General features: G+C 37.5%; 2 protein-coding genes across 2 annotated transcripts; both read right to left on the bottom strand.

Moving 5' to 3' along the window:
- Nucleotides 1-5472: 5472 nt before the first annotated feature.
- Nucleotides 5473-7640, bottom strand: LOC139742631 (uncharacterized). Its single transcript, XM_071653157.1, has 4 exons — nt 7510-7640; nt 6960-7042; nt 6112-6243; nt 5473-5733 (listed from the first exon to the last, which is right to left on the bottom strand). The coding sequence occupies exons 1-4, from the start codon at nt 7637-7639 to the stop codon at nt 5527-5529; spliced, it is 552 nt and encodes a 183-aa protein (XP_071509258.1). The 5' UTR covers nt 7640; the 3' UTR covers nt 5473-5526.
- Nucleotides 7641-9137: 1497 nt separating this feature from the next.
- On the bottom strand, nt 9138-15746 carry LOC139742969 (uncharacterized). The gene is made up of 6 exons (XM_071653477.1): nt 15731-15746; nt 14905-15234; nt 13586-13906; nt 11899-12183; nt 10781-10801; nt 9138-9439 (listed from the first exon to the last, which is right to left on the bottom strand). The coding sequence occupies exons 1-6, from the start codon at nt 15744-15746 to the stop codon at nt 9138-9140; spliced, it is 1275 nt and encodes a 424-aa protein (XP_071509578.1).
- Between the last annotated feature and the right edge of the window lie 6064 nt (nt 15747-21810).

Below are 21810 nucleotides of genomic sequence, written 5' to 3'. Positions count from 1 at the left end.
ATGACTACAGAAATAACAACGAACTAATTGGCATCTCTCTCATCTGTCTCTACAAATAACTGATCATTATCATTCAGATGACAAGGATACTAGCTCTTACTGCAAAGCATTGTGACATGACAATGAGACTTCAAATTAAAATGGATTAAAATAAATCATGCAAAATTAAGAAAGTGTTAATATCAAAGGTCCTCAAATCTGTCTTAGCCCAGAAATCAATCAGACATTACAGATCCGACGTCTTGAACATTTTACCCTGTCAACTAAAGCAGTGTATTTTACTTTTTTTTCTTCCAAGGCCCATCCTAAGGCCCATCTAAGAAAGTATCTGTTATCGAAATATGTACTCAGTTAACACACTTGTTCTTTATGATATGTGATTTTTCTTCAAGTCTTGGTCAGTCCTTGACCACAACAAAATGTCATTTCATATTCAGTTCAGTTTTTTAGTTTCAGTAAGTTTTATTTCTCCACCTGTATAAAAGAAAAATATGTATAATTTAGAATATATTCACAGGCTGGTTCACAAGTCAAAATATAAACAAGAGTTCTCAATAAAAGCATTATGATCATGTGAATAATACATATATTTCATCCCAAATCTTTAAAGGGGCATTCCAGAAGATTTTCATAATTCCACATAATGAAGTACATAAATCGGTAACTCCATGTATTGATTTGTGGAATTTATTGTGGTTCTTGAGCAGAGAAAAATTACTTTGAAAACCTTTAAAAAAGTTACACTGAACAAGGTTGATGACATAGGAGGTTCACATATTTCTGAAATGTAGCAGTGTAATTTCATTACAATACCGCTTGCTTGCGAGTTCACTTGTATAATATATTATGCATGCCTTCTTCTGTTATTCTGCTTCCTTGAGCCCCAACTCATGCATTCATATGGTGACTCTGCCATGTCATCATCTTTGTTCATTTCAGTTTGTTCTAAATTTTGAAAATATTTTTATTCTTCATCCCAGATATCATATATTTTGAAACTCTGTACTCAGTATAACTAATTTATAGTTGTTCAAATGTAAAAATCTGAAAATCATCCGGAGGTCTCCTTTAAGTATACAGGTTTCACTCATTCCCTTCCGTCCTCCTCTTTCTAATTGCATATTGTATCATCCACTCATGCGTATACCTTGTACACTCAAGATATACACAATAGAATTGACACTGTCTTGCACTGTCAATTACACACAAATACACTTTTGATGATGTTGTGTCTTTCTCTTAACAAGCATGCAGCCTCTACTTTATATAATGTGTACTGAATCGTTTTCAAAGTTCTCTTGTGTACAAAGAACTGATTGAGCACTGTCCAAGCTATCTTTTTTCTTACAGAGCCATGCAGCTTTCATTCTCGTAATCTGATGGCCTCAATTAATGATGAATGACTTTTGAAAGTTCCCTCTTGAAGAACACAGGCTAAACTAGGTGACAGGTAAATTATATGTCCAGTGTACAGCTCCAGTGCTCTGGAATTCACTTCCATTAGTTAAAAGACGAGCTTAATCATTGAAGATATCCACGGCAAATTAATGAAGTCCCATTTGTTTGTTTTGTATAGTGCTATAATTTGGAGAATTACATATAAATAAATTTATGTAATTCTAAAAATTATAGCACTATATTATATCTATCATATAGATAGATATATCATATCTATCATGTACCTCTCTGTTCTATGCTCTAGCTGTCTCTCTTTTATCGTCTCTGAAGGTCCCCTTACCAGTTCAATGATTATTCTCATTCTGTATAGGTAGGAAAGATCATAACTTCAAGGCCGTGTCACACCATAATGCGGGCTTGTGGCGAGGAGGTAGTTTCCAGCACGTAGAAGATTTTCAGCAGGCGAACAAGAATGTTTGCAATTTTCATTCATGCCTTGTCATACCGTACGGGGGAACTTCTGCGGCTTGACTTGCGGGGAAACAAATTTACTCCAAGGAGCTCTCCGCAATTGGTCCGCACCTGATAGTATCTAGCGCGTAGTTGCCCGGAGGTGCTCACGCAAGTCCGATTTAACCGCAGCCAAGTTTTGAGCATGACCAAAACTTTTCCCGGGTGAGTCGCGGGAATGCCCGTAGAGGTCCACGCAGAACGCCAGTAGGAGACCCTTAGCGGCAGTGCTTCCCAGGCAACTCCCACGCAGGTACTTCGCAGTCCCGTATGCAGCCAAGATAATGAGATTCAGTGAGATTTCAGCCATTCCAATAGAGGAATTCCTTCACTAAGTTGTCAGCCCCCACGCGACTGGTACAAAGGTCACACAGTATACTCGCAAGTATAACGCGTCCAGCAAGTAAGACACATGCGCTGACTCGCACAAATCCTTTTTCGCCCTCAGGAATGTCCGGTATGCTAGAAAATCCCTACACGTAACAAGCCCGAGTAGCTCGCCCGGAAAGGTGTGACAGGGCCTAAACATGGTTGCGGGTAAAAAAATATGCGTACGCACCTCCGGGCGACTACTTTTGAGATACGTGCTAGGTACTGTTATGTGCGGATATCTACGGGGACCTCCGGGTAGTCAAAATTGTTCTTTGCAAGTCGCACGCAAGGCTGGTGTGACACGGCCTTCACGTTGACATGGGGCATTGCTCACACACGCAGATCTCCGTGTTGACGGATCAGACATAGGCCTATATCCCAGCACTGTGGTTCCATACGGGCGGGGATGGGGGGTCCTGCTTTCTTTATCTTTATGGTGTTAAATGTTTATATATCTGTTTCATACTAATAATGTGCAAATGTCAAAGGGATGGTAAAGTTTTGGTTGTGATGGGCATTCCCATTTTAACTTTCTGCGGGACAATTAGAAACCACTTCTAGGAAATATCAAAGAGCATATAATTCTAAGAAAAATCAAGTTTATTTGATGGAAATCAGTTTTGAAATTGATGGGATATCCAAAAACAAAGTGTGACCATATACTGTGCAAAATCATTTCATGTAGGCCCTATATATTTTCTATTCATGCACGTGATTTCTGTTTTCACTTATCCTTGTTTGTTTTTGCCCCTAATCGCCCAATGTGGCGTGTCACATTTTGAAGACACAGTTTGTTTATGCATTAACGAAGGGGACATATTTAAATCTGAAAAGTGTGTTTAGCCCCTCACTCTTGTGTGCTAGCAAATTGAAAGGGTACGGTGTCCTCCACCGTATCTTTTTGTCCCAAAAGCGCCCATCCTTAGGGGAATACGTGATTGTTTTCATGATTTTCTTTAATCAGAGGTCTTGCTTCATTCATACTCAAAGGCGAAAGGAAGAGTGGCAAGAACATGGTAGTCATCATGAGAATAACAATTCATAGGAGCTCGCTTGAAAAAAGAAAAAGAAAATGTATCCACTTCACAATGTACTCAGGAAATATCGAAACTGACAATTTTCATTAAGTAATGCTCGACTGCTATTTGTACAAATCACAAAGTACCAATGAAACATATGATTCTGGATAAAGGAAAACAGATATCCTCGTAATTCATATTCTTAACCGTTATTGCAATAGACAACTATGAAATATTTGCACGCTATAACAAAATCAAATAGATATGAATAAAGAATATAACATATGACAATCATTCGAGAATGTCTATTCACATGTCTGTATTTATATCTTGGTAGAGGTGTTACATTGCTTTATAATACAATGTTCTTATATGAAAAGCATTATGTGAATTATACAACATAACATACACAAGTACATTATGATTTCATGAATTATTCTTTTCCATACACAAACTTATTTTGAATCAATTCTCAATATAACAATCCCCACTTACGTCTTCACCCTTTTAGGGATAGGTGATCATAGGCAAGTACGTTAAGGGTACTTGAGGAAAAGAAAAAGAAATCCCTCGAATCTGTCTGAAGCTACATTAACACTATTCTTACTTGGTAATTAAAGCATCGCCTCCCTCGTAGCTGGCGCTATTTCTTAATGCTTATGATGATGATAGCACATAGTTATTTATCCGTGGATGACAGAGATAAATTCCATATTCTGCAATCGTCAGATGTGGGCAGATGGCTCTGAAGGTATTACCTCACCCATTCCCTCCATCTTCTCTCTCCCGCCATCTGTTCGTCGTGGGAAGCATTAAAGCAACGCATGTAGGAACTATAAAACTGTGCTTGGACCCTGTGCAAATTTTCTAAGCTCATTCAATATGTACTCTCGCATTCTAATCAGATCTCTGGCATCCTACAGTCATAATGACATTCTATTTATACAAGTAAATGAGCAAGGAAATGCTATATCGTTCTACAGTATAACACAGCACAAAATTTACTATTCAACTCCTGTAGTGCAAGTACGTTAAGTTTACAGCTGCCAACCGTTAATACACCCCACCCTTGGCACATATAGAGTTCTCTCACCAGATCGAGAGGAAAAATAATGACGGAGATGGAACCCAGTAGAGGATTTTCTTTACTGAAAAGTACAAATCGAATGTCGACGACCTTATTTAGATGTATTTTAGGAGTAATACTCCTCAAACATTTCTCTATCGTTTCGGACATTTGACCTCTGTCATTCAAATCATTCAATTGAAAAAATCATATGCCTCCTTCCCCCTAAAAAATAAGAACAACACCAAAATATACGATTATATTACACATTTATAGACAGATTTACACTAGAAATACATTTTCCTTATGTGGTATTTTATGTATTTTGCATATCTATATATATATCATATACATACATAATATATATATATATATATATATATATATATATATATATATATATAATGTTTATATGTTTTATATGATTACATACCCAACATTGATCATAGCATAATAGTGCCCCTTTTTTCTCTGCTCTCCCTACCGAAAATAATTATGTTCTGCCACCTTGGCTTGTATGAGTACAGGCGAATCAAGCTAAGAGAATCAATGACCTGCTTATTACAATCTGATGAAAATAAAAAATATGGATATTTATTGTTTCACCAGACTCTCTTATTAGCCGCTGAATATGTTAAGATGGATCGGTTTCCTACTCAAGTTACTTTGGTCTACACTTAAACACTAGCCTAAGGTCCAAACAGATGATTTTTCATTTAAATTTCATTTTGCACTTTACTTACTTCCATTGTTGAACTATTTTTTCCCAATAGCAATGATAAATATTACCATAACCACGACATAGAAAACTACTAACTATAGTCCAAAATTAGCATAAAAAGTTAACTTATTTGTTTTACTCTCTACTTTTTTGGTGATAGATCCCAACACAGCAACAGTAGAACATCTGAGATGTAGGAGATGTGAAAACTCGATTGATGGTGTCCTTGGCCCTGTCTTATAAAACTTGTGATAGAAATCAATTAATTACAAATCTCTTTAAAGCTGCAATAAATCGCAACCTGTGATTGATTGATTGCAGTTCTCCGTCTTAATTTCAATTATAACTTTTTTTTATAAGATGGATTTGCATTCAATCGTAAAGTTGCGATTGATTTGAATCAATCGCAAGTCTTTATAAGACGGTCGGGCCCTGGATTCCTAGAATTGCTTCTGCTTTGAGCTGGTGGCGTAGAGGGGCATGGCCGATGCATCCTCACGAGCCTCCGCTTCAATCACCTGACTGTTGGTGTAGTCATAGGAGGAGTAGATCGTTGTCTCTTCCGGTTGGATGTGTTCTTGAGATTCAGATGAATCCGGTTGTAGCGGGTGCGACACACTGAAGTAGACCAGGCCGTCCTCATCAACCTGACAATGTATTGTCAGTCATTACGAAAAAATTGGTTTGGAATTATAAAAAGCATCGAAGTTGGGTACCCCAAATAAAGGGGAGGTGTGAAGAGTTTACAGTGCAAAGAGATTCAATTATGAATTCTTCAACTGATCCTTGAGTTTTGTTTAAGATTTTTTTCCTGTGTTTTTTTTGTGCAGATTTGAATACATCTTGTAATGATTTGTAACCAGTTCCATCTACTACTTTTTTAAACATTGCTAATCGATGTGAACAAGATGATAATTTCTACAGTAGAATTACCCCCAGAAGATGATTTGGTAAGTGAGCCTGGAGAGCCTGGTAGGGAATGTATAGAAAAATGTCGGGTGCCTGGCTCCTTGCATTATACTTACTCGGATACCATTACCCTCTGTTCTGACCGCGGAGTAGATGGTTTCTTCTTCAGTTCGGATGGGCGAGGTTTGCTGGGTAGAGGGTCTTTCCTCGCTTGACACTGCAACATATATCAAACCATCCTCGTCCACCTTATAGTGATAAAAGTAAAGATGATGATGGTAGTGGTGTGTGATGATGGTATCCGAGATGATAGTGATATTGATTCACTTCAATACCGTCCATCAATTGACGTCATGGCATTAAAAAAAAATGTATACTGTCAAGCAAGTGATTGCGAGCAGAGGCAAATGCATAAGTAGATTGGGCCTATTTACTCAAATCTGCAGTTGACACTGTTTATGTTCATTTCTGTTTGTGTTTACAAAGCGTAGATATCGTTAGATCAAAGTTTGCGCAGTCTAATTTGGCTGGATGATCATGAAAAAGGGAGAGAAAACAATGTTTAAGAAGATGGTTGAAAGAAACATGACAATAAAGCAGTCCAAATTGTTATATCGATGTAGATTTTGATTCATCCAGGTAGTATGATAAAAGCGTGTAAATCAAATCTGCACATGTTCGACCGGACTTGCTTGTGAAAAATCACGGAGGGGACAGTTTCGCGACTTGTGACTTGCGAGTCACTTCTTGCGTGTCTTGTTTGGTTCGTGAAAGGTTGTGTCGGAGTCCTCCTCCCCTACCCGGTGAAGGATTTTCCGCGCTCACATACACAACTTCACGGACTTCTCTTTCACGAAACTGTTTCTTCATGATTTTCAAAAGTAAGTTCAGTCAAACAGATTGAATTTACGCGCCTTTATGATAAGGTGTTGCAAAACAAATGTGCCGTGTCTGTAATACTTACTATTCTTCCACTATTTTGTTCCACTCCGTCAACAAGATGATGATCAACGCTTCGATAACTTGATCGGGTTTCATGTTTAGCATCTGTTAAAAAAGAAGAAAAACTTGCAAAATTACCAATAGCAGCAATTCTAACCCTCTCTGATCACTATGAATTTCCTTAATGGTAAGGAATGAGATGCCATTGATGAAAAAAAAAAATCTAACATAATTCCATTGTACACGTGTATATCACTTCATTGGTTACTTATTTTCTGAATCAAGAATAGTCAGAAGAAATGGGATATGAAAAGTAATTGTGATGGGATGGTGAATAAGTAGGAGGACAAGGAAAAAGTCAGAGAAGAAATATAAGAAAATTACATTGAAATTGAAAGAGGGAGAGAGAGAGAGAGAGAGAGAGAGAAAGGTCAGGACCGGGTAATGTCGTTATGTTTATTATATAGACGTAGCAATTAAAAGGAGCTGATAGACTGTCAATATCAAAATGTAATATGCTACTTGTGCTAAGTTCTAACTTACCTCACAGTTTTCATTGAAATCACGTATACCTTTCTTTTTACGGCACGGCCTAGCTGTCATCATGACACCAAACACCAAAACGAGAATCACAACAGTTCCTCCCACTGTCGCACCCGTCACCGTCAGTATAAAACTGTGTGAGGCTGATGAGGTTGGCATTGCATCTAGCATGGATATACAAATTCGTTTAAATATATATATATATATATATATATATATATATATATATATATATTCATACGTGTATATTTCATCTATCTATATTTCTATCTATCTATCTACCTATCTATCTATCTATACAGCTGGTTAGATAACCATCTTTATATGCAGTATGTGTATAAGGTGCGCTCTGCAGATACATACATACATACATACACACATACATACATACACACATACATATTATACAGAACCTGATAAACGGCATTTCAGTTCTTGTAAAGTATCGTCGTCATGAAATTGAGAAAACAGAATCTTTTCAATAATTGAAGCGCATTTATCAAAGCAAGCTATTAAGATTTTAACATACAATATTCTATGACCATTGTTATCATTTTAAGCAACGATAAAGTTTGTTATCATGATTGATATCGGACATTTACTGGAATGAATATGGACATTAATTTGAACATCATTTTTGTAAATAGTGTAAATAGTTATAAACAGCTATATTCATAAGGAATTTAGGACCCCATAACTGTGTGAAAAAATGGAGTTGTGATAGAAAACTGGACTTTCTAACTGCATCTTGATTCAGAGTGAATATAGGATAGACGCTACTGAGTTAGCACAATGAAACCGAAACCATAATAATACACAAGGGTCCCTTAAACACAATCTCTAGACGGAACAAAGAAAAATCAATGTAACATAGCTGGCTATTTTGTATGTAAGCTATATACGCTGACAGTGCTCAATTCACTTTGAAGCCTCTTTGTTCACTGTTACAGATTCAAGGATATTGTGAACTTCATACAATATTAACATGTTTTGGTGGAGTTCAAGATTATTCATGGGCATTACTACAAAATAATGCATATGTCCCTGAACGCAAGAATAATTGCTCACGGAAATCATAATACATTGCCTGTTGCATGGGTCTTGTTTATACAACGTTAATTAGAATTTGAAAATCTCTCATGAAGAGGCTGTTAAAAATATTTAGTCTGGGCCCCGTTTTATCAAAAGATACAATCGATTATAAGTTTCCTTACCACACAGGCTGCCACAGACTTATGATAGATATCAACTATATAATCAATTATATCTCTTCATAAAACAGGGCCCTGGTCAGTCATTTCAAAACCTTAGAACAGATTAAGATCCACTCCGAGAATGAATAATGTTTTTGCTTCCAAATTTGCATATCTATCACTTTCATTGAAATAGCTAATGATATTTTTCACGCGGTGATTTCTGATGATTTTTACAACTTTTGCAAACTGTTGCAGATATCATCTTTAAACTAAGCGACTTTTTAAAATGAAACATGAATAACCCTGGGTGGAGTTCATGGAGGTAATTATCGAGTCTTCATCCAGAGATATCTAGTTCTCACCCGCCACATGCAAACTGGTCATGCCAACGACATTTATTCTTCTATCTTTAGTACTGATGTGTGTTATGGCTCATATGGGTCCAATTTGTTAAACTGGTGTTAGACTGGTTGTGAAGCTGTTCCGATGGTGATCAACAAACCTTTTTCATATTTCACGAAAGACGGGACGCTGCAAGTTTGCCGACCGTAGCTGACGACACCTACAAGCCCACTCTTCAGGGGAACCACATTGTGCAGAGTGGAGCCAACCGAAACGCATTGGTCATTGTTTCTCAAACAGTAGTCTGCAGGATCTAAAGTCTCGACAGGCTTGAAGCAAATCTCGTCGGGCACGGTGAGATTATACCAAGATTTTGATAATTTCAGAGTTTCATTTGGCAGGTCGTACTCAAGCTTGATGCCTTGAAAAAAAGAGAGAAAATAACACAAAAGAAGAAGTTTTAAATGTTTTTCGCAATTGATCCGACTGACTGCATATAATAGAATTTCCGGGTTTGGGAAACAAGTTAGATGTATCTAATATCACAAGGGCAACTTGTCTGCAGGTCTTTCTTCTTTAAGAGATAAGAGGTACATGCTCTGTAAATTAGAAGTTTGAAAAAAAGTTTTAAAAAATTGTGCAGCTATGTATTAAGTGCATATTAGGTTGTTTCTAATTAGTAAGGACGTTTTTGTATGGTGTCGTGTTTTTCCTACATAGATACAGGAAAAATGTATACAAGCAGACTGAAAAAAAAAAGATATTCTATCTTTCACGCACGCATGCACACACACGCAAGACATACACAAACCGGTGCATGTGCATATAAAACATTCATTTTAGCATAAAAATTATGTACTGCGTGTATGTGTCGTGTAATTGCATGTGCTAGTATGCATGTGAGAATGCATGTGGGTTTTTTGTGTCCTTTCAAACTAACAGAGATCAGGGCATTCGGTCACGATACCTCTCAACTCTCCCACTTCTGCATTCAATCGATTTCATTCATTCTTATCACGCAATGTGTAAACAAGAGAGTCGAAACTGTGAGTCTTCAATACACGTGCTTCATACTCTTTCTTCACGATACATTATCTTTCTTTCGTCTCAAGTGGTCAAGAGAGTTTCCGCAAATCACAGCGGATTGTGATTTATTGAAGCGGAAATGTTTCTATGTCTGACGGAACCATAATCACGACATCTGCTATAGACTATTAAATGCAGACGAACTGAGGTGTAGTCTCGGATTGTGCTTGTGTCTATTGTGTAACTGTCAACGATGATATTGTAATATTGAGTTGCCATCAACATAAAACGAAGGGGAATAAAAAAAGAAGAAGAAAAGACAATATGCTTGGCCGGAAGTCATGCATTAGATGAGAAGAAGTATGAACAGACCCTATGTATACCAGAGTAAGAAATAACCAGAAACTGCACCATTCTCCAATGTTCTCTGGCAGTGTTACTGTAAGGAGGAAATACAACCGCGGCTCATGCTCCTGTAAGCCTGGCAATGAATATTTTCACGCATTTTGCTGGGTTTTATTTAGACAATCATGCTTACAGTTGCATTGCAATCAAATCATTTAGTCACGAGGGTATAAGAATGCATTACTATCATCACTGTACTTTTCTTTGGAATGAAATATCATACTGCAAAAATGCTAATCTCATATTTCAAAGGAATGCTCGGATGGATTGTCCCCCTCCCCCCCCCCCCAATAAAAAAAGATTGCCCTTTAAAAGCGATGAAATCACTTACCATAGTCAAAAGGTGGCAAGGCTTGATCACGATCAAGAAACAAATGGGAAAAAGCGGGAAGAGAAGAAATTAGTTCGAACATCTTTTTGACATGCTTGTCATGAAATAGTCCTAGTGGCCATGTTGACCATGTTGACCACAAAAGTGGCCATAATGACCACATGCATAAAAAAAGTAAAACTTGATGGTCTTATCGCCTCATAACACTTACAATGACTTACACACGTTTGCTTTGTATGAAATCGTTTTGAGAATGGTTGTTTTATAAACAATCCATGCGTTGATAATCCTCAACACAGTCATCACTTTCAAGTGGTTACCTTTTTTTTACACTGACTTCATTCATTTTGAGATTTAATTTTCTTTCGTTTTCAGTTCCTATCAAACATGTTAAAGTATAAACCGTTTAGTAAACTGCAAACGATGCTACTCTCATGAAATACTATTACATAAATTAAGTATTACTGATTTGATTTGGATCATCTATTTCCTCCTGATAATTGATATACAAATGGACATTTACAAAACATTCATAGAAATACTTACAAAATGTTATTACAACACTTTTTTTAAGTGACAGAAATTTCTCATTGTGTTTCAGTGAGATATATTATACAGCAAATAATCATGGAAGCATAGCTGGTAAAGTACAGGTTACCCAAGACTCTCGTAATTGCCAGAGGTACAGAATCCTGTTAATGTTTATCTTCTCATAGTTATCACATGATTCTGCATATGCCACATTCTGCATATACATGAATAAACTGGATTAGATTATCAAAACTGTATACAGCAAAATATTTATGAAGATCGCAGCTACCATATCATAATCATGTATATTGAGTACTGAGAATAAAGATAGAACACTTACATACAAGGGACAGAGTGGGAGAAAGAGCTATCCATATATGATTATTAAATAACCTTAAAATTTGCTCTTAGATACGAAAAGGCTTGGGAATCGTTTCAGATAAAATAGGTGGTAATATATGATATATCAAAGTAACAGAGAGTGACCTATACGGTTTAGAATAAAAAAAAAATTATATCTCATACTAAGACATAAGTATTCTTTGATTCTCAATGTGTGGTAACCAAAACTTAAATATCACCCTTACGAGCTGTCGATGCCAGTAGGGATTGACTGCTGAGGGAACCAGCGCAGCTTGAACAGTTAAGACTCAGTCGATACCAGGTGAATGACTGGAGTCCGGTCAAGGTGGTATTTGCACCTGATGCACTGGTGGTGGTCTTGCAGTCCTCCTCTGACGTATTGTCAGGGCAGCATTCTACTCTACAAGTGCCATTCATGCTGTCATTATGGTTTGGTGGCCAAGCAACATATATGGATGATGATGTCGCTCTGTTTGGATAGGTCGTGATGTTTGATGGGTATGACTTGCCTGGTATATGGGAAATCATATATAACAATCAAAATAATTATATGTATATTCATATATGCTCTATAGAAAATACAGCGATTGCTGCGAAGAATTAATTGTGATATTTCATCATTGGTGATGTGATATAATGTATATAATGTACTATTAATGATGATGATATTTTATAATCAGTTCTGATCATATTTTGATTGTGACAAGCACGAAGTCCCACCCATACATCTTCCCTTTTGTTGTAGATAATACCAGTAACGGAGAATACTTTTTTCCAGGATTATTTTATATTTTCCCTTTCAGGATTAAACAACAGGTAGTCTTACAGTCATCTATTTCTATACAAAATACACTTAAAATTACTTCATTCAATTTATTGAGTGCAGTACCCGTGCATTAGCTATCGTTATAATCATCAGGTATAGGGCGATACTCGGGCAAGCAGTGTTGTCGGTGACGATCCTGATTAATTAGTTCAGAATACAAGCTTAACCTCATGTTACTAAATGGGCCTACTCCAGTCTATTATTTCATTGATCAAAAAAAAAAAGAAGAAAAGAAAAAGATCTCGGACATGAATTAGGATAAGGCAGTAACAGCAGCATCAGTATACACAAGGAAGAAATCTGTAGAAACTCGAGTTGGACAATTTCTCATGACCCCTCCCCTTTCACTTTAACCTCCCCAACCCACTCTATTTATAATTATATTTTGGATCAAAAAATTGTCTTCCATTGATTGGTTAAAAGAGCTTCACGTGATTATAGGTATTTTGAACTATTTTAGAATGTTGGTGTGTTTGACACTCCATGAAGTACTATTTGCAAAATGACGTCACTTTTGTGACGACATTTTGCAAATAGTATATACTATTTGCAAAATGATGTCACAATCACCCTTCCTTTACAATCAAGTGTACGTGGGCCGTCCACGTCCGGTCCCGAATTCTAGTGTTCAGGTTTGCAGCGGCCATACGAGCGCTTGGATACATGCGACGGGCAACTCTGGCGGTGCCACGGCTGCTACGTTTTTCAATTTCCGGTCTCTCGCACTGTTGCGTATTGCAGGCGCTGCGCTGCCGCCGCAGTGCGGCTAAGCCGAACTGCGACCAGCCCCAACGTAACAACACGCAGTGTTGCAGTGTAACTGTGTACACGGAGCGTCCCGGGTTAGGCTAAGCCTATAATGATTTTCACTTTTTATTCAAATTTTTGATCCAAAATATAAAACAAATATACTTTGCCTAGTTTCGAGTTTCTTGTTAAAACTATGGGCCTCGGTGACTCCAAACTAGTACTATTCACTTCGGGGCTGCGCCCCTCAGTGAATAGTACTAGTTTGGAGTCACCTCTGCCCATAGTTTTAACAAGAAACTCTCAAGGCCAAGTATATTTGTATACTATACGCTTACTGGGTTTAAGAAGAGATAGCGTCGCACTCGTCAAATTTCGCCCTCCGTCCTCGTCATAGGCTATGCACTGATACGAGCCGTAGTCGGAGGCCTGGACGTCCTCGATGAGAAGTGTTCCGATTCTCTCGTTGTCATCCAGTCCTCCAGGAGCATGAATGAAGTGACGAGTCCGATTTGAGTTAGAGATGCGTTCTGCTCCAACCTTGACCCAGCGGAAGTGATTAGCTGTTGGGTTAGAGACTGACGAGCACGACAGAGAGGCGGTACAACTCTCACCGCTCCAGTTGGTCGAGGCTTGTGGGTCAAATATTAACGGTGGATCTACAAGAAGGGAGGGTATACAGTCATTATGCTAGAACTCACATAGAGGTAAAACCTGCAATTACAACAGCAACAGCAACAGCAACGACAACATTATCATGATTATGGCAGAAAAGAATAGTATGTTTGATTTCAGACACACAGTGGATTTGAATTGAATTGCTGAATTACTAAAACTTCACCGGTCTGACACTCGAGACTCAGTGGACAGTTCCAGCACATTTATGTCCATATTTCACTTGACTTTGATGTCATACATATACTAAACAAAAAAGTGCAAACAAGTAAGATTATGCAGTGGATCATGATAAGAAAGTGTGTAATCGTACGATATCAACATAAAACACTATACTAATTAAGATGTGAAATATGAAGGAACCGGAAAAGCAAATATTGTGTAATCGCGGGTTCCAGGAATCAGGAACAAGGATTTCGAGGATGATAAGATAGATGTTTTGATGATATTAATACTTATAGTCTCTTCTAAGACAAGTATGATATTAATCATCTTGAAAGATACTTCAGCATGCCCCACACTTTGTTCATAACTTTCATAACCGGTAAATTAAGAAAGGACACAACAATCACGGCAAGCTCTTCCGTATAGAGTGGTTGGGGAACCCGCATGTTTAGGCCTTCATTCAGATCAAGCAGTCATATCATATACAATTTTCTTATTTACGCATTGCAGTTTATTTTTGCATTTGTGTTCACTTACGTTTTCACTTTTTTCTCTTTCTTCTCTCTTTAAAACAGAACGTTGCGGTTTTATCAACCTATACTGTTGTTTTTTTCTCTCAAGTACACTGTATACGAAAAAAGGTGGTTCACAAATTTGTAGAGAAATGCTGTAATATAGGTCTACTTTGTAATAGTCTCATTTCGTATACTGCACCGTGTGCAGCTGGTGTATATTTTCATGTTATAATAAAAATGAAAGTCTAATCAAATAGAATGATACAGTTATGAAAATTGAGGAGAATGCTTTGCAGACTAACCGTGAATTTCCAGGATTGCAGAAGAATTCACAAAAGTCAGTTTGGAAGGCGAGAGGGAAAGACTCAGCGTGCAAACCAGGGTTCTCCCGTGGTCCTCTCGAGAAGGCCTGTATGTGAGTATACTCGTTGCGTTGACGACCCCTCCACGCGCACCCTGCCCATCGGTCTCAGGTGGGAGGGTTTCGGCGTCAGCAGTGACTTCTCGGGTATCAATGTACCAGCGAAAAGTCGGGGCAGGGTAGCTGCGCACAGAAGCGCACGAGATCTCCTGAGATAGGTTAACTTGGAGGTTGTCAGTACCAGTCAGTTTCACGGTATCTGGCAATCTTGCTGTTTTTAAGCAAAAACAAAACATTAACTAGATCTGTCGTCTTTGGGACATGATACATGTGGTATAAGTTTGAATTTAATAGACCAAGCACTTTCTGAGCTAACCGCTGCACAACTTTTGCGGAGAAATAAGAAGAAAAAGAAGAAAGAATCCGTACAAAAACAGAAGGTGATCCGAGAGGATACTCGTATCACCTAAAAACACACACACACAAAAGAAGAAGTACAAGCAATGAAAAAGGCAAAATGTGTAACTGGTCATTAAGCGCATTTGTAATCAGGGGAAATGGTATACAAAATAGATGGATATAACTGCGGTATGTCTATGTGCTCTTGAGTTGTTGAGACAAAGTGAAACAGAAAGCTGCACATGCATAAAAGATTTTTGACAATGAAGTTATACCTTTCCTCGGGTATACCTTTCACTTATTCCAAGACAAAAAGCACCACAGGAAATAATAGAGTATCAAATCCTTTGATAGAAAAAAATACATACTTTTCATTGCCTCCATACTTCATGACAGGTGGTGATGCAAGCTGTATGTCAAATAAATCTAGGAGAAAGATGAGTGCATGCTCTAGCTACTCTCTATCATGTCTATGGTGTGATAAAACAAAACGTTCACATCAAATTAATGCGCAATTCATGCAATAACTTCTCGAATTTATGAAAGACCAAGTCACAAAGATTGCTACAATGAAGAGGCGATTCCTAGATCGATCAACTGTTTTTATACATCTAAAGTAAGAGCTACGCGAAGTAAAGAATGTAAATGTGATATTCACTATTATGCAAAGAGTTTAAACAGAAGATCAAGGCACGTGTTTGCCTCACACATCAATAACGTGAAGTTTACTGTTCAATAACTGTTCACTGTTCACTGGTAATGATCATCGTGTGGCATTTGACACCCAAAATGAACCATGTCGACGTTGGACATTAACTGGAATCATCAGTCCCAAATAAAAAGAACTGTACTAGATCGAACAAGAGCAATCCAAATCTTGCCACATTAACCGTGGACCGGTTCAGGCCAGTAGACAGACCGAAAGATCAATCTGTATAAACCATCGGGGTTTTGTTCCGCTTAGACTACCTCTGGCTCCAAGGAATGCCTCGCAGATGTCACAATACATAGATAAATGAAATGTAAAACTCCGAAGAAAACAGACTGATTTTTCTATCTCGCCGGGAGCATGCAGTCTCATTTTTCTAAAATGTCCCGCAAGGGTACCTCACGCTTCGCTCATGTGAGATTATACATGTATCTGACTTATAGCTTTGTATAAAGGGTCTTCGAATGGGAAATTCATGGGAAAAAAAAGAATGAGGAAAGAAAAGCACATTTTTGTGTGTGAATATCCCATATATTGAGTTTCATATGTTTAATCCTATTGATGGAATATTATTTTTAATTATGGTGCTTGTATTTCAGGATTGTATACTGGATACACTATCGTATCTCTAGGGAGGCCTATACATGGAGACCTATCAAGTCTCATGCATTTCTAGGCGTGAGACTCGCGCTTTAGGGGACTTACGCTCACACGAACGACAAGCGTTTTATTACTAGTCCATAGCAAAAGCAGGGCAAAACACCCCCCCCCCCCCCCAGCAGGGGAAAGCACATTGTAAATCAGAATAAGTCAAAATACTGAGTTACTATTCCTGCACCAGACGATGCGATATACAACTTCGCCCACTACATTGATCGACCCTTACATCTCACCCCCAGCTACTAACTCTATGACCCTGGCGTCTCTGTACATGTGAAAAAGAATTTGTGGTTTTCCTTTGTTTCATATGGGGCAGATTGAGTACTTCACATTTTGTGTTTTAGTGTGAAATGTCTTGAATTACAATAAAATATATATACAAATACATTATCGTTTTATGTTAGGCAAGATTAATGACAACAAAAGTTGCAATGATTCATTTTGTAATTTATATGTTTTTCCCCCTATCCTCCTTAACAGGTGCATGTGGCAATAGTGAAACAAACTCGATGCGGCGCGGTTATGTCTGACATGGTTTACTTTGGGAGTGCTCAACCCCAACTCGAGGTTCAGTTCGCTCTTGATTGCTCTGACACTTTGACTGAAAGCACACATCGTTTTGCAAAATTAGCCACCACCTAATAATGGTAGACTTACTGGGATGTGTGATGTTGAGAATGACCCTACTGGTACTGATGCCAGCGCTGGTGGTTACGAGGCAGGTGTACGTATTTTCGTCGTCTTCGGTAAGTCGCTTTATGGTAATACTCCCACAACAAAGGCCATTAGCGGTAAATGAGTACTTTGAACTGTTCGTCTTTGAGTCACACCGTGGTTTATTCGAAGCTGCATCAAATTTGCAACTTACCAGCTCCGTTTGATTAACAAACCACCTCAGGTTATCGTTCATTGCATCATGGCTGGACGGTGGATCATACTTGCAGTTAATAACCACAGTGAACCCCACGACCCCTTGGCCTTGAATGGAAGTTGACACTGTGAGGGCGTCCGTTCCTGCTGACGAATATTTGAAGAACTTCATGTGTCATTAGATTCAATGACACTGCCTTGACCAGATGATGATACCCTCACTGCAAACAAGAACTTTGAATGTGATGACTCCAGTATACTACCTTTAATAATGGTTATTATCGTCATTACTATTATCATTATTATTATTATCATCATTATGATTATAATTATCATTGTTATCATTATTCTTATTATTATTGATATTACTATTATAATTAATATTATCATCATTATGATTATAATTATAATCATTATTGCTATTATCATTATTCTTATTATTATTGATATTACTATTATAAGTAATATTATCATCATTATTATTATCATCATCATCATCACTATTGTCATCATTATGCGTAGTAGTAGTATGATTATCATTATTGCTATCAATAAGTATATATTTGTATTATTATTTTGACTACTGTTATCATTATCAACATTATAATTCATCTTCATCATGTCGCGTTCTGAACCGGACAGAACAGGGACAGGAAGTTATAGCTTACATGATACATCACGGAGTTGCCAACTTGTGCTTGATTGATTACACTTAGAAAATCATAACTTCTTAGTTTAAAGGGGATGGCTAATAACTGATCAGTGGGAATCAGTGGGAATGCTGAGGGACGATTGTTCCAATCCTTGTGGGATTCATTTAAGAGTACATTATATATCTATTCTTGTGTGAAAATTATTTGCTTCAGAATGGTCTCATATTCAAGTAATGTGCAGTTTAATGTTTCCAGGTAAGCGTCCCTGGTCAGTGACGGGGCATTAATCTGCACATTACTTGATTATGAGACCGTTCTGAAGCAAATAATTTTCACACAACAGTAGATATATAATGTACTCTTAAATGAATCCCACAAGGATTGGAACAATCATCCCTCAGCATTCCCACTGATTCCCACTGATCGGTTACTAGCCTTCCCCTTTAAGTTTGGATCCGATTTTGCTATAACTTTCACTGCTCTGTTCCCCTTTAACTTCTCAGCTTCTTTTCAAGAGCTTAACAGGTGCTTAAGGTAGGGATTGATATGATGCCCTCTTAAAAAAAACCCAACAACGACACCCTCCCCCCCCCCGAATAAAAGGAAGTCTTGAAAAAAAAAACCCCAAACAACTCAATGTCTGTAAAGCGTTGTAGCCAGAACTATATATGAAGAGTTTGTTCGCAAAAACCGATAAGTCCATTTTTTAATGATTTTGAAGTACGGTCTCTGTCATCAAAATAATACCTTTTAAAATATTGGTCACTACATTTAAAGGTACATTTTTGAAGTTATGGTCAAAGAAGCAAAAATTTTCTTATTATTCTCTTTATTTTTCTTGACCTTTAATTGCAAATATCTCCATTTGGTAAATATGGACTTATCGGTTTTTGCGAACAAACTCTTCATATACATATTAGACATTCAGTGGAGGCATCAAGGACATCAGTCATCAATTTCCTTGATTTCTGACATTGTTCATAAAGAAAAACCAGGGAAAAGAAAAGTAAATAACTTTTTTATGTTCCATTATGAAAACTAGGGCCTATCAGCAAAACGCATCGGAAGATGAACCAGATCTAATTATAATAATTATTTTCCAGAGGCCTCGGATGATTCTTTTTCTTCACATTATGCGTTTGTTAGCTGGGAATAATTAATCATGAATTTTGAAAATCGCTAAAAGAAATCATGTTGACTATGCTAACTCTATTTGTATAAATGGAACACATTTTGTTTGACGCAATTAATTTTCAAAATACAGCAGCACGTGTCAACTTTCCCAAATTAATATTCTCTTTATCTTATATATACGTTTGACAAAAAATGTTCATCTCTGCACAGTATATAGACGATGATCAACTCTCACTAACGCTTACCTTCCGGGAAGCCGCATAAGATCCAAGAGAGAATAGAAAGGAATACCAAGAACTTGGCCGTCATAGTGATAGTTTCATAGTATAATTTGCATTTACTGCGTGGTCTCAAGTAAGCAGAACAAAACACGACTGCGTTGTATAGCTGCATTCTCTTGTCTATTGGCAGTGACGACTTCCTTCTCTCGATGAGCTAAGAGTCTTCCCATGCACTGAAATTATGGAATGCATCGTTAGAATGCATCGACAATGCACTATGTTACACGTGACCAGCCAGTAGTATATAGCCGTTGATAATGATGACAAAAGTGGATTACGATTTATGTCTCTAATACATGCGAACAGGTTTCGCTGCCCACTGACGTTCTGTGCTTTTAACAATGCTCCATATATATTCAGGAGCCATTCGAGCAAAGGGTTATCCGGTTCTTTTTCTCTAGCGTCTCATTTTGACCGACGGTGACGGCTGCAGACCTGACAACGCACTTTCGCATGTTTTTCACTCCTGTGAGGAATTTCTTTCTCGTTATAGCGTGATGGAAAGTTAGCATTGGTGCTATCTTATGTTACAGCGCAAGTGATACTTTCCGTAAGACTGTTGTGAGTTGCCTTGCTGCCTTCATAAATAGCATGCACATAAAAGTTCCTAATAATTGTTCCTTCCCATATACCCGCTTCCGATAGAACTGTTATTAACATCCTGTCAGCGATCATCATATTATTTCGCTCTTATGAGCGCTCTTGTGTGCATGCATTGTACATAGTATCGGTTATGGTGATCAAAGCAAATCACACGTATACAGCTCTTTTAAAGGGGTACTGTAGCTCCTACATAAATTAATTTCGACTTCGCTGAATGAAACCTAGCAAGAGAAGAGTGAAAATTTATCATGAATCATTTGTAATGGATCATGCACATGCCACACTGTTGATGTTTTTCATGAACACAACATTTAAATCTAAGATCAATGACATGTATTGTTTGCATTTAGGACGTTTTTTTAAACTTGCCAACCAGTCTTTCCCTCATTTATTCAAGTCCATATTCGTTAAAAGCAAAACTATTCACTCATAGCATATTTTGCAATGTAATGAATTTCACTTGCCTTTGACTATTATAAGATATAGATATATGTAAGATTCGATTGCCCCGAACCTGTAGTGTCATTTTCTGCCCCTTTAGATTTTGGAATTTCTCTCGAGAACAGTGTAAATGAGGCTTTAAGTATCATTATATTTAATTTTCAATTAGATGATTAATCTCATGGTAACTGAGAAACTCCCATAACCGAATGAGTTATACTCTTGCAAGCCTATGCCTTTATTGCCTCCTGTGCGACCGTTAAAAAAATCATTAATCGTTTTCTCCTCTGTATACCTTAGTAATCAGTGAGCCCAATAATCCGTCTCATGCCTCTTGTGTGTTTGTTTTACCCTTCAACCCCTTTCCTTCGCCCTTTCCCCTGTCCTCTTTAATCTCTTCCAGCTTTTCCAAGTTTTGACTGATTTCCCACAACTTTCTCATGTAGGACCTATGTTCATCCTACTCATTTCGATTGTTTTTGTTATATCTGTCATTTTAATGAAGTGAATGATATGTAACGGGATTGAATTTCGCTCACCTCCCTAGTGATTTACAGCCAAGTGAGTGCACAATGAACTTTCATTATTCAAATTAATGATTATGATATGGCATCAAGATGTCATTACTGCAACTCTTTGACAAAGTGCCCTTCAACGACGATAATAATTACTTATTATATCGATTATTAATTTCTTCTTAATGATATCTATGATAAAAACTATTGACTTACATCTCGCCGGAGTATTATGTCCATTATTTTTTTAATGATTGCCATTACTCAAAATGACTGCATAATGTTGACGTGTGTTTACATTGGTGCAGGGTGATTTGTCATTCGTTGCAATGACATTTTATTATCAGTTTTTATGTTGGTATAAACTTGCAAGGAAAAGAGAACGGATAAATAAATCCCCCAAAATACTGTCTTTCTACGTATAGCTATAGGCCCTACTACGTATCTTCCTCGCATGATTAAGATGATAACAACATATTACCAGACTTATTGGTCGACATAGGGGCTAATGATGTAAAAGGTTATTAGAGGCCTTTTTATTTTTGTTTTGAAAGACCAAAATTTCCTCATAAACGCAATACT

Source organism: Diadema antillarum, unplaced genomic scaffold (genome assembly GCF_040938485.1).
Source record: "Diadema antillarum isolate AM-2024a unplaced genomic scaffold, OU_Dant_1.0 scf00000033, whole genome shotgun sequence".
Lineage (NCBI taxonomy): Eukaryota > Metazoa > Echinodermata > Echinoidea > Diadematoida > Diadematidae > Diadema > Diadema antillarum.
This window is presented reverse-complemented; position numbering and strand designations above follow the sequence as displayed.